The sequence below is a fragment of the Stylophora pistillata genome, chromosome 3 (assembly GCF_964205215.1).
Source record: "Stylophora pistillata chromosome 3, jaStyPist1.2, whole genome shotgun sequence".
NCBI classification, from domain to species: Eukaryota; Metazoa; Cnidaria; class Anthozoa; order Scleractinia; family Pocilloporidae; genus Stylophora; species Stylophora pistillata.
In genome coordinates, this window is record NC_142521.1 from 37,052,302 (window position 1) to 37,066,888 (window position 14,587).

At 38.0% G+C, this 14,587-nt stretch overlaps 1 protein-coding gene across 5 annotated transcripts in view; it reads left to right on the plus strand.

The window, feature by feature from the left end:
• LOC148735919 (NLR family CARD domain-containing protein 4-like) overlaps nt 1-14,587 on the plus strand; it is a 72,825-nt gene that overhangs the window by 54,455 nt on the left and 3,783 nt on the right. For 2 of the 5 annotated variants that reach the window (XM_088753359.1, XM_088753358.1), the window contains exons 4-7: nt 8,360-9,087; nt 9,624-9,806; nt 10,786-10,899; nt 11,538-14,416. In XM_088753359.1, the coding sequence (XP_088609485.1) occupies nt 8,376-9,087; nt 9,624-9,806; nt 10,786-10,899; nt 11,538-14,416 (3,888 nt within the window). In that variant the 5' untranslated portion in view covers nt 8,360-8,375. Of the gene's footprint in view, nt 1-1,578; nt 2,113-3,845; nt 4,140-8,359; nt 9,088-9,623; nt 9,807-10,785; nt 10,900-11,537; nt 14,417-14,587 lie in introns of those variants that run through there. The other 3 variants (XM_088753361.1, XM_088753360.1, XM_088753362.1) reach the window with 3 other exon arrangements.

Below are 14,587 nucleotides of genomic sequence, written 5' to 3' on the forward strand. Positions count from 1 at the left end.
AAAAGCTCACCTAGTTCTGTTTTTATTTCATCGTTGGTGTAGAATTCATTTTTACTGAGGTGCCAAGTATCAATTGAACAGTTGGGATTGAGTTGCCATATAAAGCAATAATTTGGTTGCCTGTAAATCTCAGTGATTAAAGAAGTGTTCTCTTTACTTGCAATGCAAAAAAGTTTTTAAGACCCTGACACTTTGCTGTAAACCAGCATGATGTTATACCAGCCAACAAAATGGTGTGGGGGAATTCTGTTTTTAAAATGGATCTCCCACAATTTGTTGTTTATTATAAATTATATTTTAGTAATTATGCATGTAAACATGTGATTGTTGAAAAATATATTACTTCTTGTAATTAATCTAAAGCTTTGTGAACTAATCATTATTTAGTCAAAACCTAGTCATTAACAGTTAGATAGTTAATTAAATATTTGTTATTGTAAACATTAAAAATTATTAATGAATAAAGGCTGATAGTTTCGAAAGAAACTGTTAGGGGCTGCGTTGGTGGGAGTAACGAAATAATTTGGATATATCAACAAAGTTGAAATGGTAAATTGGCCACCGTAATGATTACAAAAGCTGACGTTTCAAGCGTTAGCCCTTCGTCGGAGCGAATAGAGGAATTGTGGGTTGTGTGTGCTTTTAAAGGCAGAAAATGGAGCTACGTTATTGGTGGGTGCATGGCAACGAGAAAAACATGAATAAATTAGTGGAATGAAAAGCGTTCATTGATCCCTGTGGGATTTAGACTGCCGGTTTGAAAGATGAGCTTTTGTTCAAGATTTTTACGGCTTTCCGTGCCACCTAAGTGTAAGGAAAGACCGCAGATTGCCATATGTTGCTTAGAATGATTGGGTAAATTAAAATGTCTAGTGACTGGTTTCGATGTGTCCTTGTCATTCCTTTCCACGTCTCGAAGGTGTTCTCGGAATCGGTCACCTAGTCTTCTGCCTGTTTCGCCGATGTATATCTTTTTGCAATAAGTGTAAGTTATGCAATAGATTACATTAGCGGAGGTGCACGTGAAGTGATCGGTGATCTTAATGGATCGTTTAGGTCCTGATATTTTATCCGTGTTGTGAATGAAAGGACACGTTTTGCATCGTGCACGAGCGCATTTAAAAGTGCCTGGTTGCTCATTAGTCTGAAAAGAACTTCTGACCAAAAAATTGCCTAAGTTTTTGTTGCGTTTGAATGAAAAATTTTTTGGTCAGAAGTTCTTTTCAGACTAATGAGCAACCAGGCACTTTTAAATGCGCTCGTGCACGATGCAAAACGTGTCCTTTCATTCACAACACTGATAAAATATCGGGACCTAAACGATCCATTAAGATCACCGATCACTTCACGTGCACCTCCGCTAATGTAATCTATTGCATAACTTGCACTTATTGCAAAAAGATATACATCGGCGAAACAGGCAGAAGACTAGGTGACCGATTCCGAGAACACCTTCGAGACGTGGAAAGGAATGACAAGGACACATCGAAACCAGTCCCTAGACATTTTAATTTACCCAATCATTCTAAGCAACATATGGCAATCTGCGGTCTTTCCTTGCGCTTAGGTGGCACGGAAAGCCGTAAAAATCTTGAACAAAAGCTCATCTTTCAAACCGGCAGTCTAAATCCCACAGGGATCAATGAACGCTTTTCATTCCACTAATTTATTCATGTTTTTCTCGTTGCCATGCACCCACCAATAACGTAGCTCCATTTTCTGCCTTTAAAAGCACACACAACCCACAATTCCTCTATTCGCTCCGACGAAGGGCTAACGCTCGAAACGTCAGCTTTTGTAATCATTACGGTGGCCAATTTACCATTTCAACTTTGTTGATATATCCAAATTAAAAATTATTAGTCACACTGTGACTTTGTTGGTTGCATACTTGAACCTGTTCCTTTATACTGTATTTGTTCATTTTATCTTTCTAGAATTATTTCTTTTATTTATATTTCATAGTTATACAGTGTACGTAGGCGAGTGGATTTGATGTATACACATCTAATGGCAATCATTTTTGTTGTAATTGATTTTTATAAACAGAGATCCATTGAAAAACACCCGGACTGTGAGACAATCCTGTATAGACATTGCTGTGAATACTAAGTAAGTTTTGAACATCCTCATCACCATGTTAATTTTTTAAAGTTATGTTTTCTATTGGTTGTGGAGTTTTTGTGTTGCTCACTATTTCTAGTTTGCGACATAAACCCTATTTTTGATTTTGCTTCCAAAATTCAAGTACACTTAACACTCCTGTCAGCTGAAGGGCTTAAAAGGTCAATTCCACGTTGCGGACGTGACATTTAGAGGCAAAATTTGGGTATTAAATGTCTCCTAAAGTCAGATCCACACTATTTGAATTGAATTGAGTCATGTCATAAAATTACGTCTGAAGTACCTTTTATTTTGCCAGAAAACATTTTGACTATCTCTTAGAGATCCAGAGAAAATAATTTTTCAAAGTGTGTTGCGGATGTGACTCCTAAAACAACCATTGATTTGAATTGCTTTTGGTTACTTCAAATTTCCTGTGAATTGAAAACCTTTTAAAAAAACTGCATATACTAACTAAATGCAATAATAATTGGGCTTCATAAATCTGAAAAGATATTATAGAAATGACTTGTTACCAGGGATTTATTAACAAAAGTGTTGTGTTGCGGACGTGACCAAAATTTGTTGTGGACGTGACATTTTGGGGATGTTCAGGAAAGAGCTTTTCATTCACCCCTAATAACGTTCAGAGTAATGTGCCACTGAAGTAAAAATGCTAGTTTTATCACTTTTATCTGTAAATTGGGAAATAAATAACAAATAATATATATAAAGAATAAAAATGTTGTGTTGTGGACATGACCAAAATTTGTTGTGGAGGTGACATTTTGGGGATGTTAAAGAAAGAGCTTTTCATTCACCACTAATAACGTTCAGAGTAATGCCACTGAAGTAAAAATGCTGTTTTTATTGCTTTTATCTGTAAATTGGGAAATAAATAACAAATAAAATATAAAAACTTTGATGATCTAGGTCATTTTGTACGTCAAAGGGCATTTATATATTTTTGGAAAATTGTAAAAAAGTGATAGCCTTACATATATCATAATATGTCTATAATTATCATTTGCTGTCATTAGATATCAACATATCTTCTCATGTTTGAAAATTTTATGAGGTTTTCTGGGTTTTTACAAATGTGTCATGTCCGCAACGGTCACGTCTGCAACCCGATATCTCTTAAATAGTTGACAAATTTGAGCAAGCTGGGGTGTCAAAACTATCATAATACTTAACAATAAGAGCAGCATAAATAAGACCTGAAACAGTTGAGAACCTACATAGAAATTAAATAAATGTTGCTCTGAATCATACCCTGAAGGTCACGTCCGCAACACTTTTTATGTCTTTGTACGTCTGAGGCATTAAATGTTTGAGAATTTTTTTCTTTTGGCATTGAAAGGCTCATCCTAGTGGGTAGTTAAGATCTCAAAATCTGATTCATGGCAATCATTTTCTTTGAGATATAGCAATTTAGATATTGGTATGTAAAATGGCTTATTCGGTTAATAAAAACCCTCAAAAACAATGGCATCACACAACCTGGGCATGGCCACTACTGCCAATTTAGATTTGGATTCTTATAGAACTATGTATAAGCTTTCATTAAAAGTAAGTTTGGCTCTCATATTTTGAATTTGAAAATCTGCCAAATTTTCATGTCTCATGTGGAATAGCCCAAAACCACTTTTTTTTCAATTGTGTGCATGCAGTTATGTGTACTGTAGTCACGTCAGATTGATATGTTGATCCATACATGTATGTGTTTTGCCTCCTTACAGCTAAGTTCCAGAATATTCTGAGTTCCATTTGAGTACCATAATCCAACAGCTACAGGCTTTATGACGCCAAGGTGTACAGACAAAACAGTTTCTTTTCCCACAGCTGGTTGAATTTCATTGCTGTCCACCGGATTAATCACTATACCCATTAGATTGGTGTGAACACAATCAGCCACACAATCTACTGGGTAGTGGTTTATCTGGTGGATGGTGTTATCAATTCAATTCAGAAAAAACAAGTACCTGGGAGTTAATTACAACTGCTGTTTTCTCACCAGAGAAGCAACTTGAAAGGTGAGTGTTAATCTATCGACATCAATCTGCATGACTTCTACATGTAATGAAAGAGTTGACCCAATCAACTCTGCCTGTAACTCATTCCCAAAATGTTTTAATATGTAATCATTAACATGTAGTAGTACATTGCTCACAGCCCAAAACACAGCTTTATTAGCTCCTTATCAAGTGATAACACAACTACTTGATTTGAGCTCCTCTTAGACAGTATATATAGGAATAATATACATGCACACCTGTCTGACGGGTAACAGATGAGTGTAGAACATTCCATATGATTACATGCTACAGGTCTAGAAATAAGTAATCACATGACTAGTACATGTATAATAAGGTAAACAATGACACAACTTGGTGCAAAGGCAATTATTTACATTTAAAAACAAATCCAAAATTAATTACTAAAAAAAATTATATTGAAAGTTCTATTTAGACATCACAAAGCTTTGCTGGTTTCATTGGAATATTTAACATGGACTCTAAATTCACTCCCAAGGCATTTGCAGTTCTGTTGTTTTGCAAATGTCCTCCTGATTTCTTCAGCACTCATCCCATCTGCCTTGATTTTATATGACTTAATTGTTACTTTCTCTTTTGATCATGCACATGGCTTCCTTTCACCTGACTTGAAGTTGGTTGAGGTTTATTACTGTAATCTTGTAAAAGAGAGACAGCAGTAGCTTTAATCCTCCCTATTATGCATGATATCATTTGGCCCACGCACTGCTTCTTCTTTATTGAAGCTCTAACAATGCTTGAGTTCAAAACTAATTTTTTGTTTTAGTAACAGCTCAGGCTTAACAAGGGGAAGTGTAATTGTTGTTTTTTGGCTTTTCATTTGATGAAGCTGACCCAATAGGCTGAGTATTCTTGTGTTCCAATATATCCATCCTTGGGTGCTGGCTCATCTAATACAATCTCTTTTGCTTACTTTATCACAGCCTCTGTAGGACCATTAATTACCTCTAGAGTGGTGCAGGCATGCAGGAGGATTTATTATGATCATGGAAGTTCTAGTTAGCTTTGAATGGTTTAAATTCTTTAATGGTGTATTGGGGTCCACTGTCTGAAATCATTTCTTTGGAATTCCATGCCTAGCAAATATCTTCCTCATGTGCTGGAATGGTGTCTCAGCAGCTCACTTTTTTCCAAAATTAATGGTTACCGTAATACTTGGTCAGATTGTCTACAATAATCCAATGAAATCTCTCTTTCCCTTGAACAGATACTAACTATTTGCCATCTTCTTTGTGGTAGGTTGACTTTGCATGGTTTATCAAGGTTGGTTTGGTTTTGATTTGCTTCTAGTACAGGTGCTATTGAGGTATTTCAGGTCAAGATACAGTTACACTTTCTTGTCAAATTTATCCTTCTTTTTCCAAACTAGTAGAGGGAATCTTTAGTGCATCTGTGAGCACAGAACCGTCAAGGTATAAGAACTCTGGTTTAACTCCCTTGTATACAACATGCTAATTCATCTTTGACAGCTAGATAGTTTATATCTGTGTAAGGCTAAAAATTATGAGCATTACTTTAGAATATAATGTCTCTTAGCCTTGGCCCATCCATTAGTTCACAGAACTGCGATATTATGTACGCTGATGACTCTCAGCTCTGTATCATAATAAAGCGGAGCAATCGTTGTGTTGCCTTAGAACAGCTTGAACTTTGCATTGATGATGTTCTATGTTGGAACATGCAGAACAGTCTTAAATGCAACCCAACCAAGACTGAAGTCATTCAATTCTACTCTCGCTTCACGCCCAGTGACAGCATTTCACGTCAACTCAGAGTCAGCACTGCTACTATCGAACCAGTAAATGAAGCAAGAGATCTCAGTATCACTCTTGGCTCTTCCCTCACTCTTTGCACCCACATCAACAATAATTATATGCAGCTCTGGCTCAATATCTTTACAAGAACTTAACAAAATCAGGTAACTTTTGTCTCAGAAAGACACCGAAAGGGTTGTTCATGCCTTTATTTCCTCTAAACTGGATTACTGCAATGGCCTGTTTTACAGCTTGCCCTACTTCTTCTGAAATACAGAAACTTCAAAGACTACAAAACTCTGCCGCCTGACTTATCACGTGAGCAAAAAAATCTGAACATATTTCTCCAGTCCACATCAATCTGCACTGGCTCCTTATAGAACATGGTGTTATTTTCAATCAGCTTCTCTCTACCTATAAAGCACTTTATGGTCTGGCACCTGATTACTTGGCAAATCTGTTAACTCTCTATATATACACCTGTCTGGTCCCTCCATTCCTCAAGGTCCATCAATCTGTCTGTCCCAAGATCTAGAACCTCTGCCTATGGTGACAGATCCTTTGCGAGCATATCCCCTCTGCTTTGGATCGAACAAACTTCCTGATTTTATAAGATATTCCGAAACCTTAGATTCCTTTAAAACCGGGCCCAAGACTCACCTTTTTAAAATCGCTTTTAGTTTATAGTTAATTTTTGTCTTATTTTTGTAATTACTTAAATCTCATGTAAATGCATTGAGACTTATGTATAATGCGTTTTTAAGAACTGTATTATTATTATTATTATTATAATTAATTGACAAGTTCATGTGATCAGCATCCTAAGCATTTGCTCTGGCTAATGATAATGAAAACTATTAGAATCTCTAACTACAGCCTCTCCCATGAGCATTTTTTCTTTCTTTGAACAGGAAGACTTCATAATCATACTTCTCCCTATTTTTGGTTTGATATCTTGACAGGGGATCACTGATCAACATTTGAGTCCCATTCCTGTAAATGTGATCCACTAAAGTGATATACTTCAGGAGTGGGTGCAATAATAATGCTCTAGGGTACAATTGTCTCTAAACTATGCTTGTTATCTGTAATGGCAGTGATCTTTCCTTATCCATGCAAGAGATACTCAGGTAGAGGTTGAAGCTTATGCAGCCAAACACTAATACAAGGCAGTCATTCTCTATCTGTGAGTATCTCCTCTCTGTCTGAGTTATTGTCCAACTCTGTCAAGCCACAGGTTTACCAGCTTGAAGTAAAACTGCACTCAGCTAAGAGTCACTTTTCTTCTTCATATACATAGTGGGACAGTGGTGGCTCAGAAATCATCTTTCTCCTTTGCAAAAGCTAGGTTTCTTCCTGGACTTTAAAAGTGAGATCAGTGGGTTGAATTCTTTGTTTTCATTAGTTTCCTTGGAGATTGTGACATGAGAAGAAACTACCTGGGTCAAGTTTTGCTATGTGGCCTAATGGCAACTGCGTTATAGCCTTGACTTTAGCCAGATCTGGTAGCCAGTAAAGGGACTATACCCTCAGAGGTCAAAATTTGTCTGCAGTATTTAAGCTTCTGCTTCCTAAAGACAAACTTGGTTATTTTTTTTTCCAATTCATATACAGTATTGCAATTTTTTTCTGTCATTATTTTACAAAACCCTATTCATTAATGCTCTTTTTACAAGCTGTCAGCTTTTGGAGTCATTCCCTCCAGTTCTTTTGATGTTTCCATCAAAATGCCTTAAATTGAGTTCGGTGCACTGGATATTTCAGAAGGCAATTTGAGCCACTTATATCTGCAAAATGAAATGTGTAACATTGTATAGATTACTTAGGTCTTCATAAAGTTTCACTTGCAGGTACCCATCTCTAATGTAATTAACTGTAAATGCTTGTACGCTCACTGTCTCAATGTGAGATTAGTTTTTGAACTTTGACACAAGTTATTTGTTCAGTTCCCATCAGGGACTAGCAAGCCACACACATCTCTCGCCATGACAATTTCTTACTTTCATTGCACTGCATCACTCACCCAGTCAGTTGGCTTGTCAATTTTGGTTATGTGATCTTTCTTTTCCATTTTGGTAACTATCTTCTTTAAATCATCATGCAGTACTCAGTGCATCTGGTTCTTAAGTTGCGCCCTTCCTCCACTCAATTTGTAAACTATACACTCAAGTCCAGTGAATACAGCTCACTGCATTCTGATAGAACTGCTTCTATAGACAATCCATTTTTATTGAATACTGAGTTTAACAGCAGCTCTCTCTTGATTTTTAGGAGCTTCAATTCTCCACACATTTTTCTGTATAAAAGGGAACTTAAAGAGCATTATGAACCACTAGAAATTTGATGCTGGTTCTCAGTTTCTGCCCATCTCATCTTCTCAGGCTTAAATATGGTAAATTACCTTGCCAGTTGATATTTTGCATAATTCAATTTTTCTTTTTTCAGAATCTGATTGGCAATTATGTCAGAAACTGAGAGAACTGAAGAGAGTAGTTCAAAGAACACTAATGGTGACCCACCAAAGATCAATATTGATCTTCCGGAGATAAGTGAACTAACCCAGAATTATAAACGTTGGAAGGATGTTGAACTCCCAATTGACATTCTGTTGTTAACAGTGAAGGACTGTGAGTTCTTAAGTTGCTACTATTACATTGTTGATCCATTCACAAGCTATTGTAAAGGGCTTGGTCATGTATACTTTGGCAGCATTGGTGAAGATCAAGATGTTAAACTGAAAGTTGCTTTGATGAGATGTTCAGAGGGTTCTAAAGCTCCTGGTGGTTCTTTGACTGTTGTAAAAAATGCTGTCACCCAGTTGAGACCAAAGGCTGTGTTTTCTGTGGGCCACTGTAGTGGTATGAATCAGGAAACAACAAAGCTGGGGGATGTGGTTCTATCAGAAAAACTCACCACCTATTCCTATCAGAAGTTCACAAAGGATCGCATGGAATTTTGTGGGGTCACAGCTCCTGTCAGCAAAGACATTGCTGATCTCATTAAATGTGCAGGTTTTGGTTGGAATCCACCCCTAGAATATCCTAAAGAAAGAAAAGTTGAAGTCCACCGTGGTGAGATTTTGAGTGGTTCTGAACTTGTACAAGCTGAGAGGCGCAGTGGCCAACTTGTGAAGTTATTTCCTACAGCAATTGCAATTGAAACAGAAGGGGAGGGTAAGATCTCTTTCTGTTTGAAGTAACTGTAACTGACAGTAATGACAGAGATAATGGGATATAATGGAAAAGAGAGTTTATACTTTAATAATATCATTTGTGGAGGGTAAATTTTCGTGCTGGTGATGAGAGATGCACTGGCTTGATTGTCAACTTACTGGACCTCAGGTCAAGAGGTCTGGGGTCAAGACTTGGGCTGAACTCATGTCTCATAGGTTTGGCTGGGATGCTTTACTCTCACAGTGTGTCTTTACAGCCAGACTGAGTAGAGATGCCTATACCGATGAACTAACTAGCGTTTCATGTACATGTAGAGAGAGCAAGAGTTACTGTTTTAATACCCTAATGGTATGGGAGCTGGGAGAAGCTCTTGTTGGAGGGACTAACTCTGCAGCCAGTATATATGCAGGGTGACTTTCCAAAATATGTCTCCAGTTTCCTACAAATCTTTGATAACAAAGGTAAAGCTAAAAAGCAATAGATGTTGGGGCAAAGTTGTTGTTGTATTTATGAAAGCTTGTCATTTCTTGTCTCAGGAGTTTACAGTGCAGCACATGATCTGAAAATGGAGTGGGTTGTTGTCAAGGGTATTTCAGGTTATGCAGATGGATCTGAAGTAAAAGAAAGTTGGAAAACATTCGCCAGTGTCACAGCAGCCTCTCTTGTTGTCAGCATTCTAAATAAATGCAGCATTTTTGATGATTGGCCACATTACAAAGGTAAACAGATTAGCATTACTTTATTTCAGAGTTACAGTTTATTTGCCTGCCGTTACTAGCTGGTCTTGTGTGCTGTTTAGTTTTGTTTTAAATGAATTTGCCTGAATTGAATCACCAAAGCCTCTACCTAAACTGAATTAAAAACATGATTAATGATTAATTTATCATCATGTGGTGATCAATGAGAACAGCTCTTGGATCAGAAATTTTACGTGTTTGTCAGCAATTTTCACTTGCTTTGTTAATAGATGTTCCGTGCTGAGTTAGAAAAAGCTGACAAATTAAATAATGGCGTTTGCCTCAACTCAATATACAAGAGCTCTAAATTATCCGTGTGGGTTATTATCCGTGCGGGTTTTGAATCTGCTCAAGATTGATGGTGGAATGCTTTTAAACTTTTTGAAAAATTTGGTACCCCGGGAAAGAAGACCTCTGACCCATAATTCAACAGTAGAATCATATAGACATTTACATGTAGAATCTCCTGCGTTTTTAGCACCCCTACTGCACCCCCATGATATAAACCACACACCATCCACATTTGTCTGTGCAGTCACACGAAGGGCGAACTCTCAAAACGTGAGTTTTAGAAACTCTTTACGGTGGCTATTTTACATTATCAACTCAGTTGATGAAACCAAAATATCATTGATGGCATAAGACAGTATGTCCGTTAAGACTTCCAAGAGAAGTCATTTTGGCCCAATTACAGCATGGTGCTTCTCCTTAAGTGTACGGAAAATGTTGAATTTCTAAGCAGAGGTAGAAGGGATTAAAGGCATGGCACCAATTCCTCACTTACGTAGATTTGCATTTGTAGAAATCTTCCACCCACATTCGTTTGAGCAAATAGCTTAGCAAGCAAGGTTAGGACACAGTTTTAGAATCATGGTGGTTTGAACTAAATGTAGTGCCATGTTCTTTTCCTAACCTCGTGAGGCTGTCTAACTGCTGTCTGTTTGGTTTTCTGTTCTTGAAGATAACTCAACTGACAGACAACTTTCAGCACCGAGCAAAGACGCTCCGGTACAGCCATCCTCTTCTAGTGCCCAGTCTTCCCATCAGTCACAGGCCTTGTCTGACAAAATAGCAGGTATATATTTGAATGAAGAGTCTCTTAGCCCAATTATAGCATAGGCTGCAGTTTTATAAGTTTTAACAGACTGCACTTAAAATTCAGCATTAAAAAATGTTGAATTTTTTCGGGCAGAGGTAAGGAGAATCACACAAGTGTTAAATTCCTCCTAGTTCTGCATTTGTATAACCTCTACAGCGACACTGATTTAATAATAGAGCTTTCCAGTCAAGGTTAGGACTCAGTGTTCAAATATCAGTAGTTTAAACCACTTGTGATGGCATGTTCCGTCTGTCCCAAATGCTATGTGGCTTTTTAAACTCTTTCTATTTGGTTTTGTTTTCTTAAAGATATTTTAACTGATGGACAACATGTTTAGTTACAGTACTTATTTTTAAAAGGTGGAAATGCTCAGATAAAGGGGGGGGGGGACCATAATGCCTAGATAAAGGGAAATATAGAATTAGATGACTAATGACAATATGATTCATACTATTTACTCCCGGATTTGAAGAGTAAGTTTTACTAAAGTTACGAATTAGAGTTGATAAAAATGCAGCCTCTAAACTGATGAAAAACTCTAGTCTACAAATGATTATGTTCTCTTCAATTTGAGAGTTACCAAAAATTTAGGAAGCTGTTTTTTTTGTCTACAGATTCCTCTGCGATGCAATTTTTGGAATGGTGCCAGAATCAGCTGCGAAAGTTTTACAGCACCATGTGTCAAGTGAAAATAACACCATGGGACCCAGACAACACGGTACACATTAATGATATTTACATACAGTTGACGTTATTACAAGATCACAGAAAACCTTACGGGGCAACGAAAAAAAGGGTGGGAGACATCAGTGAAGTATTTGAAGGTGACGAACATCATCCCATCCGGAGACGAATTCTAGTGTATGGAAGACCTGGAATAGGAAAGTCTACTTTCACTCAGCAGCTAGCTGTGGATTGGGCAGATGGCAGAAAGGAGATTCTCAGGAAGTTTTCTCTTTTACTGTTATTCAAGTTGCGAGATGTTTGTGATATTCCGGACCTCTGTGCCATGTTGAAAACCGCTGAACTGTTGTCTGCTGATGACCCGATGGCAGTCAATAACTTGTATGAATATGTCCGTCAAAACCAGGAGAAAGTGCTGCTTATTTTGGACGGATATGACGAGTACAGCGTTGGAAAGTCATCTCCAGTTCACCAGATTTGGAGAGGCGGTCAACTGAGAGACTGTTGTGTAATGATCACAACGCGACCAGTGAAAGAGGATGAGCTAAGAATGCCAAGTCATGCTCAGTTTGAACTGAACGGGTTCGATAGCAGGGAACAAAAGAAACAGTTTGCAAGAAAGATTCTTCCTAATGAGGGGGACGTTGAAGGGTTACTTAACTACCTGGAAAAGCAGAACCTCGAAGAGATGGCAGAAATACCGCTTTTGTTGTTGATGTTGTGTCTTCTCTGGAAAGAGAAAAAGCATCAGTTACCCACATCTCGCGCGCACATTTACGTACAATTTATTCAGACTCTCTTGGATCACATGGCTACAAAAGATGCAGACAACGTCGCAACAGGTAAAAGCATAGATGAATATCAAGAGGAACTTTACAAAATAGGAAAACTTGCATATGATGCTGTTTTGGAGGACCGTCTTCATTTTGACTTCAGCAAATGTGGGCATGGTGATCTCTTCGAGAAGCTAATACATGTGGGTTTTTTCCAAGTTTCCAAACGTTCCGCTTTGAACCGTGAGAAGATCGTTTATTTTCTTCATAAGTCTGTCCAGGAGTTTCTCGCCGCCCAATTCATTGTGGAAGAACTGACGATGAAGAAGAATGAAACTGTCACCTGCCTGTCAAGAATAGATACGTTTAAGAAATCAAGGAAGATGGCTGAAGTGCTAAAATTCGCATGTGAGTTGTCATTAAAAGCTGCCGGGATTCTTTTTGATCATCTACATGACGTTGGAGAGAAAGAAGGTCTCACAAATTACCAGTTCACCAAGACACCTTCTGAAGATGATTTGTCTCACGAACAACAACAGTTTATTCTTTTCTGTGTCAATTGTTTGTTTTTGTGTCCAGCCTCAGACAGAACAGCCGTGTATTCTGCATTTCTCTCGTGTGTTAACCATGTTGTGATACTTAAGGGAAAAAACACGTCTACTGCTGCTGTAGAACACTTCTTCAAATCTGTCAGCAGTTTCCCAAACTATTTATTTTTTTTAGAGATGAGGTCGATTGAACATTTTCCCGATGATCTTCTATCAATAATGTTAGACTTGAACGCGTTCGTTTTCACGTCTTCTGGAGAAAGTAGAGATGTACGAAAGTACGAGCATTTATTCGTTGGGAACGTTTTCCTCAAAAAATGCGGAGGGAGAAACTTTTTCCTCAAAAAATCCGGAGGGAGAAACTTTGTCTATCTAATTGACATAACAGATAAGGTTTTTCATTCTGAATTGTTTCCTGAACTGATATCAGCGCCGGTTTGCTCTTCTCAGCCACCTCTGAATAATTTAGTAAATAACGAAAACAACAACATTGATGTACCTTTGAGTGAGAACCACTGTTTGTCACTGGTGAGAAAGGTTGACATTTGGGTTCACACAGTTAAGGAAGCTGTTCTGTTGAAGAACGTGTTGCTTTTAGTGCCAGCTCCTCGAGAAATTGAAATTAGATGGAGACGATCGCAGTCGGAGGAGGAGGAGGAGGAGGAAGCCATTGATCAATTGATTGAGAGCGCGATTAACGGAATTAATTTTACTGACAATCTCTACAGTTTAAAACTTATAGACATCAATATAGCAGAAAAGTGTGCTACTTTTATCTCTGACTCACTGCGGCATTCTCCAAATTTGCGTAAGCTCTACCTGTCCTGCAACCCTTTACACAGAGGTGTGACTCATTTGGCTGAGAATCTTCATCACGTGCCACAGTTGACGGAATTATTGTTGTGGAATGTACAAATGGGAGAAAAGGAATGTGCGGCACTGGCTGCCTCATTAAAGTACTTAAACAAGTTAGAAAAACTGAATATACACAACAATGCCCTGGGTCACGGGATTACTGAACTGGCCAAGAACCTGAACAATGTACCCAATCTGACTACGCTGTACCTGAGCAATACAAATATGGGTGAAGATGAAGCATCAGCACTGGCTGCCTCATTAAAGTACTTAAACAAGTTAGAAGAACTGAATATAGACGACAATGCCCTGGGTCACGGGATTATTGAACTGGCCAAGAACCTGAACAATGTACCCAATCTGATTAAGCTGTACCTGGGGAATACAAATATGGGTGAAGATGAAGCATCAGCACTGGCCCATGCTCTAAAGTATGTACCAGTGCTACAATTTCTTCATCTAGAATGGAATCCACTTGGCCGCGGGGTCAGGGATCTGGTCCAACATCTCAGCAGTGTTCCTAAGCTGGAGTTCCTGGACCTGGAAGGTGTTCAGATGACAAGGACAGAATGTGAAGAGTTGTATACAGCTGCAGTAAATGGAACAATCACGTTTTTGGCAACCGATTACTATGTAAGTGCCTTTTTGTTGTTTCACTCAGTTGTTATGCATCTAATTTTTGTTTAGATGCTCTTCAGCAGAGCACTTGATAATGTTTCCAATAACTTGCTTTGAACTCAATTAATCAGATTATTTTTCGTGAGAAAGAATACAGTCTTCAGGAACAGTCACTGTTTTCAGAAT